Genomic DNA, 14,862 nt, shown 5'->3' with positions numbered 1-14,862 from the left:
ATACGCTGTGAAAACCTTAACCCCTTCAAGACCAAGCTAGTTTTTACCTTAAGGAGCAGGCCATTTTTAGCAAATCTGACATGTGTCACTTTATGTGGTAATAACTTTAAAACACTTTTACTTATGCAGGCCATTCTGAGATTGTTTTCTCATCACATTTTGTACTTCATGACCGTGGTAAAATTGAGTAAAAAAATGTCATTTTTATTTATTTAAAAAAATACCAAATTTACAACAAAAAAATATTTCAAATTTGCAAATATCAATTTCTCTACTTTTATAATAGACAGTTATACCTCTAAAAATAGTTATTACTTTACATTTCCCATATGTCTACTTCATGTTTGGATCATTTTGTTAATGCCATTTTATTTTTTGGGGACATTAGAAGGCTTAGAAGTTTAGAAGCAAATCTTGAAATTTTTCCGAAAATTTCCAAAACCCACTTTTTAAAGGACCAGTTCAGGTCGGCTTACATAATAGAAACCACCCAAAAATGACACCATTTTAGAAACTACACCTCTCAAGGTATTCAAAACTGATTTGACAAACTTTGTTAACCCTTCAGGTGTTCCACAAGAATTAAAAGAAAATGGAGATGAAATTTCAGAATTTCACTTTTTTGGCAGATTTTCCATTTTAATCCATTTTTTCTAGTAACAAAGCAAGGGTTAACAGGAATGCCATATGGTTTTGGAGGGCCATGGCAGATTTGAAGGCCCCCTAATGCACCCCTAGAGTAGAAACTCCTAAAAATTACCCCATTTTGGAAACTACGGGATAAGGTGGCAGTTTTGTTGGTAGTATTTTAGGGTATATATGAATTTGAGTTGCTTCATATTACACTTTTTTGAGGCAAGGTAACAAAAAAAAAAAAAAGCAGTTTTGGCACCATTTTAATTTTTTGTTATTTACAATGTTCATCTGACAGATTAGATCATGTGGTATTTTTATAGAACAGATTGTTACGGATGCGACAATACCAAATATGACTAATGACTTTAGTGTCTCCATATTCTGAAAGCTATTTTTTTTTTGGGAGACTGTCTTATGTAGGGTCTCATTTTTTGCAGGATGAGATGATTATTGGTACAAATTTGGAGTGTGTATGACTTTTTGATCGCTTGGCATTACACTTTTTGTGATGTAACGTGACAAAAAATAGCTTTTTTACACCTTTTTTTTACGGTGTTCACCTGAGGGTTAAAGCATGTGATATTTTTATAGAGCAGGTTGTTACAGATGTGGCAATGCCCAATATGCCTACTTTTTTTTATACACTTATATTTTTGAAACAAAAAATAATAATCATGTTTTAGCGATTTTATTAATTTTTGGGGAAATTGTTTTAGGTAGGGGCTAATTTTTTGCAGAATGAGGTGACAGTTAGATTGGTACTATTTTGGGGGGCATATGCCTTTTTGATCGCTTGGTGTTGCACTTTTAGTGACGTAAGGTGACAACAATTTTTTTTTTTTTTTATCAGCACAGCTTTTATTTAACTTTTTTGACAGTGTTCACCTGAGGTGTTAGGTCATGTGATATTTTTATAGAGCCGGTCTATACGGCTGTGGCGATACGTAATATGTCTACTTTAATTTTTTTTCCTATTTTGTACAATTTAGTTTTTTTACTTTATTTTGGAAAAATTAAGCTTTTTTTTTTTTTACTTGAAACTTGAATTTTTTTTCATTTTATTTAAGTTTTTATATTTGTCCCACTGTGGGACTTCATCTTTTCAGGGTTCGATCCCTGTTTCAATTCAGTACAATACATTCTGTGTTGTACTGAATTGAACTGTCAGCACTGACAGTTGCCTAGGAGACCCAGCGCTCAGGCTGGATCTTCTGGGCTTCCGTAGGCTGGCAGCTCCGATGCCTGTGCAAGGCATCGGGGCTGCCATGGCAACCAGCGACTCCCTGCCAGCGCGGGGGAGCTTTGGAGTCAGAGGGAGCCCCCTCCCTCTGTATACGCCGCACGTGCCGCGGTCAGCACTGACTGCCGTACGTGAAAGGGTTAATCACCGCAGACACAAATGCCAGCGGATGCAGCAGGGGCCCGTGCTGCAGATCAGGCGGGTGCAGCTCCTGCACCCGCCCGATCCAATCACTTACATGCACGTGAGGATGCGGCAAGGAGCTACATTCGCTCACGTACATGTGCGTGATAATGCAAAATCTGTCATCAGTCTTATGCTGCCCTATCTGAGTGATCCTGCTTAAAATTAGGGGTCGTTTTCTTACAGTCAGTACACAGCAGCTTCCACACGAGCCAAGCACTGGCATATGCTCAGTACAAGCTCAGAATTCCCAATATTCATCAGTTCTTTGCTTTTCCGACGCTAACCGGCAGGTTCCTTTATATATACAGTATAGAAAGAGAGCAGTTATCCATCCATAGAAACTCTTGAATATTGGTGCTCATCACTATGCCGAGTGGACTTCAGCACTCTGATCATGGAGCTGCTAAATAGTGATTTTAAAAGAAGAAAATGTTTTTCTTTAACCTGTTAGAAAGGTACATGATGTAAACTGTAGTGAGGATAATCTTCTTTCCAGTGACTGAATTTGTGAGCTATAACCTTCCTTCTGATCCTCAGCTGTGTCGTGACCAACTCTCTGATCTCCAACTGACAAAGGACAGGAAGTCAGTTACTTCTCTATTGATTCCTATGAGACTGACATTGAGGCTCCCATAGGAATACATAGAGAAGCTGAGATGTGTTTTTTGGATAGTCAGAGTGTTGGTTACATGACACAGCTGAGGATCGGAAGGGAGGCTATAACTCACAAATACAGTCACCGCTAATTGGATTACCTTCACTACAGTTTACAAGATGTAAGTGGGAGTGCTTCTTTAAGAAAACGACTGGGCCAATATATATCCTCCTTTTTGCATGCTAAAATAATCTAAACAGAGAAGTAAATGTAGGCATCACACTATAATGTGTGGCAAAATGTGCAACATAAAATACTCACGTCCACTTTGCAGTTCACGTGCCACACTGCTGCACAACAATAGGTTGATCTCCAGAAGATAAAAACCAACCAATAGTAAGATGAATGATAGATTTGTGAAGACACTTGCTCGCTTGATAGACAACCAGTTCTGCAAAAGCTCTTTCAGGTGGATACATTCTCTCCACCCCCCCCCCCCCCCATTGTTGGCACAAGCTCAGCCACTTATCTCTATTTTGCAAAATAGGTCAGTCATTGTAGAGCTGGGTCCAAGAACATTTCAGACTCATTCATTACTGAAGGTCTTTGTTTATCAGGCGCATTTACACAAAGCAGCTTTGTAACTCGATAATGCACAGCATAAGACTGCCAAATTTTAGGAATCCCTATAAAACATGCAGAAAGAATATTTTTTCTCTTCCCTGTCTCCTGTAATAAGTGTGCGTCATGTGCCGTTCTTACCACTTTGGCGTGATGTGCGTTCATTGGATCAGCATACTGAAGCAGAGCCTGGAACTGGTTGTTCTTTGTGAATGTGATAATCTTCAGTACTGCTCCAAACTTGGAAAAGATCTGTGACACAGGCAAGAAATGAGATGTCTCAAAGATGTCTCCTACTTATCAAGCGTGATGTGAACGTGTTCTTCCAAAGATTTCAATGTGATAATAGGGTAATAATGTATTGCCCTAAACACAGTCCCCCTTCTGCTATAGGTCTTGGGATTAATTAAAAGCATGGAGCATTGGGCAATGTATAATGTACTACGTATGCAGCATACATTATACATTGTAAAATCTATTCCTGGAAACTATACTGCTACTGGCATACTGTACTATGATGTACTAATGCAATGAAGACTCTGAAACTGCAATTAAAGGGGTATTACCATCTCAGCAATTCATGTCAGTATGCGTTGCTATGGAAACAGCCGAGTGGGCTGTGTTACAGTGTTTCCATAGCACCCCATTCAGTTCTAGGGGAGATATGGAAACAGTGTAGCACAGGCTGCTTGGCTGTTTTCATAATAACGGCCACTTCTGGCCTCTGCGTATGACAGGTATTCTGATCTCAGCCATGAATGGATGAGATGGGAATGTGTGTGTAATACAAATGAAATATAAAGTCATATCAGGCGAACAGATTGGTCTGTTTGTAGACATTGCATAAAAGTAGAAATATGGTGGAACTTCAGTTCAAAATGTCCCACTGCTTCAATCGGGAGAAAGTGTACTTTAAATACATATCCAAAGAGCAGTTAAAGAGGACCTGTCCCATCTCCATACATGTCTGTCTCAGGAACTTCTGGAATTCCCCATGTAATAACAAGTCTGGAACATCTATTCTTATGTCCCTATGTTGTGCCATTCCTTTATTATTCCTTCAAGAAGTTACGTATTAAAGGGGTTTTCTGAGATTTTTATACTGATGGCCAATCCTCAGAATAGGTCATCCGTATCTGATCTGGGACCCCCACCGATCAGCTGTTTAAGAAGGGCATTTCTGTAAGCGCCGCGGCCTTTCTGTGGTTACCAAGCACAGCGTTGTACATTATATAACGGCTGTTCTTGGTATTGCGCTCACCCCCACTTAATTCAGGAGTGGGGGTCCTGGGTTTTGGACCCCCACTGATCACTTATCCTGATAATAGATCATCAGTATCAAAATCTTGGAAAACCCGGCACAGTCTGACACTAGCAGCACTGATTGGGTAGTGGCAGATTGTGCATGCACGCCCCCCACCAAACTGGACCTTCACTGCAAACTGCTAGCAATTCATTCATAAATTCTAGCAGGAATAATAAAGGAATGGCGCATCAAAGAGTCAAAAGAATAGATGCTCCAGAATTGTTATTACAATGTAGATGCATGTAGTTGCTGAAACAGACAAATCAGGAGAGGTTACAGTTCCTCTTTAAGTGCCTCAAGGATGGGTCTAAGCCACTCTGTGCACCCTTGCCCCTACTACTTCCTCTACTTCATGATTGACAGGGCCCAGCAGGATGATCAGTTTTTGCAGATCCATGACGGATCCGCCCAAAACGCCAGTGTGAAAGTAGCCCAAGTTATGCCCTATCTGCAGGATGGGGGACAACTTACACTGGCAGAGGTCCAACCACTGGGACCCCCATCGATCACGAGAACAGAAGGCCTGTGCCCAACAAATAAATAAACTTCTAGTCGAGCATATGCACTGCCCATCTATTTGTTCTCGATGGGTCTGCCACAGCACTCAACTATCTAAGAAGGAAGGGAGTAGCAACTGTACTTCTACAACCCTCACAAACGCTTCCAAAACAGCACTAGCTACTTCACAGAATCCAAGTGATGTCCAAAAGTAAACCTCTCCTTTAACTCAACACAAACCCCCCCCCCCCCCATCAGTAGATGGACTTTGGGAGCGGTGGGACAACATAAATTTATAATTGTTGCTCCCCTACCCTTCAGAAAGGTGGGTCCTACTACAGACTGCCTAATATTTCCTATGCACCTTTTATATGACACCACTGGGGTCCTCTCTGTTGAAATATTTGCTCTGTTTTTTTTGGTCCCTTTTTGTGCATCTTTATATTGATTTTATAATGGTCTGTTAGGCTTCAATTATTTTTGGACTATATTAGTGCAGCTTATTCCGCTAAGGGAAGAGTAGAAATATAAATACCTGATGCAGAACTTCCAGAGTAACGGGATAGAACAGGTTTTCCACAATTATTCTTAGCACAGGACTATGGCCTGTTAACATCAAGCTTTCACTTCCGGGAACACCAGTGAGAGTCAGACCACCAGACTGGACAGTGTTCACAGCTTGCAAAGCAGCCTGTGCGCGCTTATAAAAAATACATAAAAAGGCATGTTCCATATTAGAAAACATTTTCTGTGCATCAGCATAAAAACAGCCTAAGAAACAACAAATTATACAGTATTAACCAATAACTTTATTTCATCACTGTCATAACTATGTATAAAATGTAAATTCCTGTCCAGTCCACATGAATTACACAGCTTAGTAAATGCACTGAACATCTTGCACCAGTCCTGAGTTACAGCTTGTGCAATAGTTTGGTGCTACATTCAGATTTCTGCTAGCTCCAACTAGAGTCAACAGGATTTCAGTACATTCTGTCAGGGTTTGTCTTATTTGAGATGACTGATGAAAAGTGATTTCTAGACAACAGGAAGGGCCAGCCTATTACGAGGCACCAAAACCTGTACGACAAGATTTTTTATTTTTTTTTGGTTAGAGAGAGTCTGTCACCTCCAAAATCAAAGTAAGCATATGTGGGATAGAGGCCCAAAACATACCCATACGCTACTTGTGAAAATAGTTTTCTAATCCTGAGAAATTTTTATTTTTATTTGGTGCAAATAAGGATTTCAGTGCACCAAAGTTACTCTATTTGATGCACCTGGCGTTCCCTGTGTCATCACTACTGCCTCTGAAATCTCAGGGACTGTCAACTGTACAAGAGGGGAAGGTGTTGGTTGGTGTTATGGCAGACCGATGGGGCACCTGAGAGGCCCCACCCATAATAAAAATAAAGCTTTTCTAGATTTTCATGAAAAAGTAAGGTTATATTTCAGGGTACCTACCCTGCATGGTGGTATGCTTTGAAAGCAATTTTGGAGGTGGTAGATTCTTATTGTTAAAAAAATTTTTTTATTAAAAAGTCATTTTCTGATTAAAAAAAATAAAAATAAAAAGTCCCACAGGTCACCATTATATTGGAGGCCAAAATAGTGCAAATAGATTTTTGGGCCTATTTCTTATTAGATTTTTATTCAGTTTCCCTATATGACTATACAGTATCAAAATATACAGTCATAAGAAAAACAAGGTACACCATCTTTGAATTCTGTGGTTTTATGTATCTGGGCATAATGCTAAAAAAATCTTGAGGTAAATACATCCTCAGATGAACAGCACATGACAAATTATACCACATCATTATTTATTTTTTAAAAACTAGGCCAAAATGCATAAGCTGTGTGTGAAGTAGTAAGTGCACCCATTACTGCTCCCATAGAATTAAGAGGGTAAGTGGCAACCAGGTGCCACGGAGGAAAGACTGGGTCATGCCACAGGACAATGATCCCAAGCATACCAGCAAATCTACAACAGCGTGGCTGAAAAAGAAATGATTATTTTGTGGAATAAATAATGGCACGGTTGAATCCGTTGTGCGTGGCTGTTTATCTGAGGTTCTATGTATCTAATTTTAAGACATTCTAAGGGTCAGATTTTTTTTTATGCCTCGATATGTAAAACCATAGAATTGAAAGCCAGTGTACATTGCTTTTCTCAAGACTGTAGCCGTTTCCAGTTCTTCTTACAGATATTATAATGAAGAAGCTCATGACTGCACTGGTTACATTCATGTTGGGCTCTAAAGCGAGTAAAGATAGATAAAAACTGAAAGGAAGGGAAGAAGAACAGGAGAGAGGGAAACTTAGGGGATGAAAATTAACATTTAGGAGCGAGTAGAAAGGGAGAACGGGATAGGGTGGCCTAATATGAAGCTTTAACACAGTGTTGTCTAACTGGTGACTCTCCAGCTCTTGTAAAAACCCCAAGACATTCTGAGAGTTGTAGTGCTGCAAGAGCTGGAGACCTATAGGTCAGAGACCACTTTTCAAATGACATTAAAAGGGTTGTCCAGGGGGAACTACAACTAAACAGCCGATCTCATATTGATGGGCTATTCTGAGGATAAGCCATCAATATCGAAATCCTAGATAAGCCCCTTTAAGGGAGCTATATGTAGGGGTTCAGCAGTTTGCAACATGTACTTAAATCTACAAACGTCTTTGATGGTTTTCACGTCGCTTGATTTTTGGCAAATGGCTGAAAAAGGTAGAAAACAAAAAGTACTCCATAAACTTCCGGTCGATCTTTCTTCACAAGGCGTCAACGCAGGAATGCAAGAGATTGGTTAACAAACAAAAATCCGGCTGCCTGCAGACGTCACTAGGGTTACACTCGTGCAGACTTATCTACAGAGCTCCTACTGAACTTTATGAAAAAGAAATGTCTTCGGTATGCTCCAGAGAACTGTATAGTGGCGACGGCTGGCAGCCAGCAACTACACTGTTAACAGTAAAACCCAGGATTGTAAGGCTATGTTCACACTGCATTTGAGCCTTCTGTCAGAGGTGTATGTAGGAAAGTATTCACTGATGTACATCCACGATGACAGATTTTGACGTACACCGCTGTATAGGTATATAGTGGCATACAACATCCATAAGCATCCAAAGTAAACAAGCCTGATGGAGGACATTCTTTGGCTTCCACTGATGTAGGAAGATTTTCCTGCATATTTGGCAGCTGTACACAGCAGAAGCAGTATGAATGTAGCCCAAGAGGGAGTTCAGATGTGGTAGTTTAATACGCAACAGAATTTGATGAAATCCACAGTTGCTACGTGTAGATTTTGAAGTGGCTTTTGCTGTGGTAATTATCCTTAATGGAATAAGGATGGTGCAGACATGAAAACCTACAGCATGCCCTCACATCTGAAGTAAAAAAAATAATCTCCAATCTATACGGTGTTGCATAATCTGCACACAAAAAAAAAAAATCAGCAAAAATATCACATCTGAACGTGGCCTAATATTAAACTAATTAGCACAGAATTTCCAATTAAAAAAAAAAAAAAAAATGGAAACAATAGCACAGCTGGTTGTTTATTCTAGTTGTCAAAATTAAGGCTCATACACAAGACCGTAGTTACAGTCCGCATCCGATCGACGTTTTTTTTTTGCGGATTAGATGCATTCATCTCAAAGGGGGGCCACAAAAGATGCAGACAGCATTCCCATGCGCTGTCAGCATCCGCATGTACGGCCCTGCGGACAAGGATAGGAAATTTTTACAGAAGTTAAAAAAGGTGGTTAGCACTCTGCCAGGATCATTGTTTTGCGGACCACAAAACACTTAAGGCCGTGTGCATGAGTCCTTACCGTCTACAAATTGACTCCATTGAATTTATTGACGAGATTTACCGTATCCATTTAAAACAGGTCCCGCATAACTCTTATGGCTCTTTTGTAAACAGAAGCCATAAAGAGCTAGTGTGAACAGAGGCTTGGGATCCTTTTAGCCGAAGCTGGGCCATATTGTGTGTTTCAACAATATAACAAATTAATCGGGGCCTGTTAAAACGGCCTTTACAAGGGCAGATGCAAAGTGTATGGGAAGATGAATGATCATTAGTACGATCATTCGCTCCGAATACAGTTAGTATATTTTTGGCAATACATCCCTTGTTTACATGGGAAGAAGTGCTGCCAGCAAACAATAAAGATCTGCTCAGCCAACAAATGAGCGTTTGTCGGCTGATCGGTGGAGAGTTTAGATGGGCCAATGATAGCCAGGACAAACGTTCCTACAAATATTCACTCCTGATCATCGTCCCATGTAAAATGGCTTTTAGTCCAAGCCCACTGAAGTAGATTACCAATTACAATCGTATTCTGGTACATACCGACTGATTAGGTAGGTTGTCAGTCTTTAATTCTCTGTGGTTAGAATACTGAATATAGACAGGCTGGCTGCGGAGATGAGGAGTGACAGGGGTGTAGTAATTCATCATAGTAATAGCTGCTTCTTCAGAAGCCATTTCCAAGAAGGCCTGAGATTGAAAGAAACATAGGAAAATATTACCATAAAACCATACCGTAATACATTCGTTTGCTTAATTCATTATTTCAATCTAGAATGATGAATTCCTGGTTAAAATACTGCTTAGAAAAAACATTTATCTAGGTAACTAATGGGTTATACTGCATCCTTTTCAAAGTAGCAGACTCAACGACAGATCAATGGCAGGCAAGTATTTGTGCTTTTCCAGTAAAACGTGGGTATGTAACGTATAAATAGCATATCTGCTGCATACAACAACCTACTTGTCTCCATTCTCACTAACTAGAATAATCCAATTACCAGAAGTGGTAACTAAGTAGGTTTGCTTTATTTTAAGCATGTATGTACGCAAACACAAAAAAGCTGAAAAATAAAGAATCTAAAAAGAAAAAAATACAGCATACAGTAGTGCAATCACATGAGAAAGCTAGTCACGCAACTGGACTGTGCACATACCGCATGTAATCAAAGTCATTCACCAGTACATTGAATGGCAGGGCTACATTCACACAACTTCAGACGTGGACCTGTCAAATGGATAGACTGTTCACACTGGAGTCACACAATAGAGCAGGGGTGCACAGCATGCGGGCCAGGGGCCACATGCAGCCCGTTATGCCATTCTGTGCAGCTCTCAACCATCTACACACAGAAATGGAAATAAATGGAAAAAATAAAATAAAAAAAATCAATAGAAAACAAAATTGAAAAAATAAATAAATCTCCTCCACATACTTGGTATTGCTGTGTCCTTAACAACACATACTATACAATACAATTATAGTATGATTTACCCCACATGGTGAACACCGTAAATAAAAAAAATAATTACTGAATTACAGTTTTTTGCTTATTGTTCACCAAAAAAAAAAAGAGTTAAATTTGATCTTATGCAATTGAGTCTTATGCAAAATGATACCAATGAAAACTTAAAAGACCCCCACAAAAAAAAAAAAAAAAGTAATTGGCCTTGGAATGTGGCAAGGAGAAAACATTTTCTTTTTTTCCCCAATAGGTTTTAGGCCCCTTTCAAACAAGCGAGTATTCCGCGCGCGTGCAATGCAAGATGCAAACGAACCCATTCATTTCAATGGGTCTGTGTACATGAGCATTTGTTTTCACGCATCACTTGTGGTTGAAAATCGCAGCATGTTCTATATCCTGCGACTTTCAAGCAACGCTGCCCCTATAGAAGTGAATGGGGCTGCGTGAAAATCAGATGTTGTTTGTGTACCTTCAGTTTTTTATCACGCGCGTGCAAAACGAATTAAATCGCATTGCACCCGCGTGATAAAAACTGAAAGCTATTGCAGACAAAACTGAATGACTTGGTTTGCGAAATCGCACAGTTTTCACTAAGAATGTATTCACAATAAATCCGGACCTAATCTGCACACGCTCGTCTGCAAGGGGCCTTATTGTGGATAAGTAGTAAAGGCTAAAAAAAAAACACAAAAAAAAAAAAACACAAAAAAAAACAAACATATTTGGTATCGCTGTAATCGTACTGACCCAGAGATTAAAGTTATTATGTTACTTACGCCGCAAGATGAACGTCTTAAAATTTACAGTGTAAAAACTCATTGGTGGTATTACAGTTTTTTTTCCATTCTTCCCCAGAAAGAGTTAATAAAAGTTAATCAATGATTATATGTAGAAACATGAAACACTAATCCAGCTCACCCAGTCTTGTTCACTGTATCTGTGCACGGTAACTCCTGGAGTATCAGGTTTTCAGAACTGTAGTAAAACAAATCCAGACCCAGAAACTGTCCAATAAAATACAGTTTATTTCTTGAAAAAAAATACAAAAAGTCCACATACAGGAGTCCTACTCCCTGGAAATGGACTTAATTTGTTTCATGAAAAATAAACCATGGATATTATTGGACCGTTTCTGCTGCTGGATTTGTTTGGCTAGAATAATTATTTGTACCTCAAAATTGTGCCATTAAAGACTACAACCTTTAAAAAAAATAAAAAATAAAGTTCTGATATGACTACATACAAAAGTTGCTTGGTCTCCAAGGTGCAAAATGCAAACGGGGGACAGAGTTAGGGCTGTTTCACACGAGCGAGTCCATTGTGGGAATCGCGCTCCGTGTGTGAGGGTGATCCTCCGCTCTGGACTTGCAGGAGTGCACGGCATTATCATGATTTATAATGTGTCTCTGCATGGCCTTTTTTCCACAGGATCATAGTGACATAAAGCTGTCAGTATGATTCTGTAGAAATAAGGTCAAGCAAAGGCACATAGCATTATAAATCATGATAATGCCGTGCGCTCCTGCAAGTCCAGAGCGGAGGATCAGACTCATACACGGAGCGCGATTCCCGCTATGGACTCGCTCGTGTGAAAAGGTCCTTAAGAAAGCCTCCTACTCCTCTGGCCTCCTACTCTCTGAAGTGATTATTGGTGGAGAAAGGGACCCCCAACATTTCAATATGCGGGTGTCCTGATAGTGGAACCTGCATAAATTTCTCAGATGGGAATAGCCCTTTAAGTTTTAGGCTGAGGCTAAATGGCGACACGTGAAGATTGCCATGTTGCACTGCATGTGAATTACTGTGACACAAAGAGCACGAAAATGCGACATGGTTGTATTTTTGGTCGCAAGCAACTTGTCATAAACCAACACAGGCCACAATGCAACTTGTGTGAGACTGTGATTTGCCTGTGAACTTTCTGCTATTTGACCTTTTTAACAATTGAAGCTCTAAAATCACGCAACAGCAAGTTGTTTTGGTGACTTTTCTGAGACTTTTAGTCGTGCATTACATGTAATCGTGTAGTGCCATTCTTGTTACGACCCTTTGAAGTTGTTCAGTATAACAATGTGGCCCTCAAACCAGAAAAGGTCATGAACCTCTAAGAGATCTATAGTGAATGCATTTTAATGGATCAAAACAGAACTGTTACGTGACCGCAGTAGCTTTAATGGGATCTGTCATTTTAGAAAATTTTCATGAAATAAACCAACTCTGCTTGTCGACGACAAAGGAATTGAATAGAATGGGTCTCAGAATATGGTGACAAAAAAAAAAAAAAAAAGTGTGCAAAAGTTGTAAAACTAAATTATTCAAATTTGGCATCACCATAATCGTACTAATCTGCTAAATAGTAAAGATAGCATTTCGACCACACAGTGAATGCAGTTACAATGAAACTCAATGAACAGGAAATTGCAGTATTGCTGTTTGTTTTTAATCCTCCCCCACCAAACAAAAATATATTTTAAAAATATTCATTAATTAAATATATTTTAATATTTAAAAAAAAGGTTAAAAAAAAAATAATCACTTGCTCCTTAAATGTTGGCTGTACTGTCAACAAACTTTGCATAAATTAATAGTACAGGCAACTATAATAAACCTTACAATATATTTTTATTAGAGAAAAATACCTCTTTCTCCCAACTCTTGAGAGACAAATTGGATTGCCATCTCACTGATGGATCAGATTATGGACTGCCCATAGAAGTCTAAGGAGGGATGGGGAGGAAGTGCAGAGAAACACACACAGACATGCTGCCAGTGAACGTCTATGGAGAGTGGAGGGATTAGAAGGAGTTAGTTGCTAGAGAGAGAAAATGGCATTTTGTTCTGATAAGATATATTTCAAAGTTTCTTTCCTGTACTACTAATTTATGTAAAGTTTGGTGAAAGAACAGTCACCAATTAAGGCCAAATTAGTTTTATCTTTAAAGGGGTTGTTTCATCATAGACAATGGGGGCATATCAGTAGGATATGTCCCCATTGTCTTATAGGTGCGAGTCCCACACCTATATCGAGAACGGAGCCCTGCAGGGTGGTAGCTGGAGGACTCCGGTCCGGCCTCCATCAAGCGGGCCCCTTGTAGAAGCCCCATCATCAAGCGGGCCCCATAGAAATGAATGGGCCCCACTCCTATTCATTTCTATGGGGCCGACGGAAAAAGCAGAGCCAGCGATTGGCTATTTTCGCCGGCCCCATAGAAAATGAAGAAAAATCACAGAAATAAGATAATAATGCACTTAGTAAAGTAGATGCAAGCATTATATATGGACAAAGTCCTCACTCTGATATGATAAAATCCGAGACACCCAGCCAATATATTTTGATCAAAACACGTCCGCGCCCGCCCACCAAGCGCCAAGGTCGTCTCAGCTCAGGCGGGTCCTACACTAAACCTACCTAAGCCATTGGGCCTCTATGTTCAGGAGCGCACACGCCGCACATATGGTGTGCTGCTCCTAATCACCTCCATGTGCGTCAAGCAACCGATGGGAGGAGGAGCAAGCACACCTATATGTCCCCATAGAAAATGAATGGAGGGCAGCTGCGCATGCGCAGTGCGCCCTCCTTCACTTATGGGGCTCTGTTCTCAATATAGGTGCGGGTCCCAGCGGGGACCCTCATCTATAAGAAAATGGGGGCATATCCTAGCGATATGCTCCCATTGTCAATGATGAGACAACCCCTTTAAGGGGCAAATTCTCAGGAGTTCTCATTTGCTAAAAGTTTTATAGACAATAAGTTGGGGATTGCATCGCCTATATTTTTTTCATTTATTAAAATGAATCATCATCATCATCATCATCAGTCATCATAACTACCAGCCCCAAACGACTATAATGCATGAATAGCTGAAAAAAATACAGAAATAAAAAATGTCATTAGTACTTTCACTCCACCACAGAAAGGCCAGCCATACTGTACACTTAAAGGGGTCGTGACAAGTTTTAATGTTACAATGCCCGGCAGTTCTAGAGAGAATGAATAAAGCAACAGGATGCATGCTTGACCTGCTGCTACATCAGGATGATGGGGATCCCAGCACTTGGACCCTCAGCAGTCAGTTAGTTATCCCCTATTTTGTGGATTAGGGATGACTTTAAAAAGGTGGCAAACCCCTTTAACAGAGTTTTGGATTGTTCAATCCATCTCTCGAAATAAATACAATACAAAGTTCATTAAAAAGCCATATGTACCCCAAACTGGCACCAATAAAAATCCCACAAAAAACAGGCTCTCACATAGCCCTGTCAAGGGAAGAAAAAGTCAGTCATTGTTCTTTCAAAGCATTGATTCAAAAATAAAGTTTATATCAAAAGTAGAAAAACAAACGCTGTATAATGTGGCATCTGTGTCATGCTCCTAATCTGCCAAATAAAACACAGCGAATGTCATAAAAACAAACCTTAAAAAAACAGAAAAGGTGGAATTGCTTTTTTTTCCCCATCACCACAAAAAGAAAAAGTTATACACATCAGATATACCCCGA

General features: G+C 39.8%; 1 protein-coding gene across 3 annotated transcripts in view; it reads right to left on the bottom strand.

Annotated features, from left to right (window-relative positions):
* Positions 1–14,862, bottom strand: part of LOC122931917 (polypyrimidine tract-binding protein 3-like) — a 138,982-nt gene that overhangs the window by 28,945 nt on the left and 95,175 nt on the right. For all 3 annotated transcript variants that reach the window (XM_044286010.1, XM_044286002.1, XM_044286018.1), the window contains 3 exons: positions 9,441–9,587; positions 5,618–5,782; positions 3,420–3,530 (listed from right to left, as the gene is read on the bottom strand). In XM_044286010.1, the coding sequence (XP_044141945.1) occupies positions 3,420–3,530; positions 5,618–5,782; positions 9,441–9,587 (423 nt within the window). The remainder of the gene's footprint in view (positions 1–3,419; positions 3,531–5,617; positions 5,783–9,440; positions 9,588–14,862) is intronic.

Source organism: Bufo gargarizans, chromosome 1 (assembly GCF_014858855.1).
Source record: "Bufo gargarizans isolate SCDJY-AF-19 chromosome 1, ASM1485885v1, whole genome shotgun sequence".
In the NCBI taxonomy this organism is placed as follows: domain Eukaryota; kingdom Metazoa; phylum Chordata; class Amphibia; order Anura; family Bufonidae; genus Bufo; species Bufo gargarizans.
The sequence above is the reverse complement of the archived record's forward strand: the minus strand, read 5'-3'. Positions and strand labels throughout refer to the sequence as shown.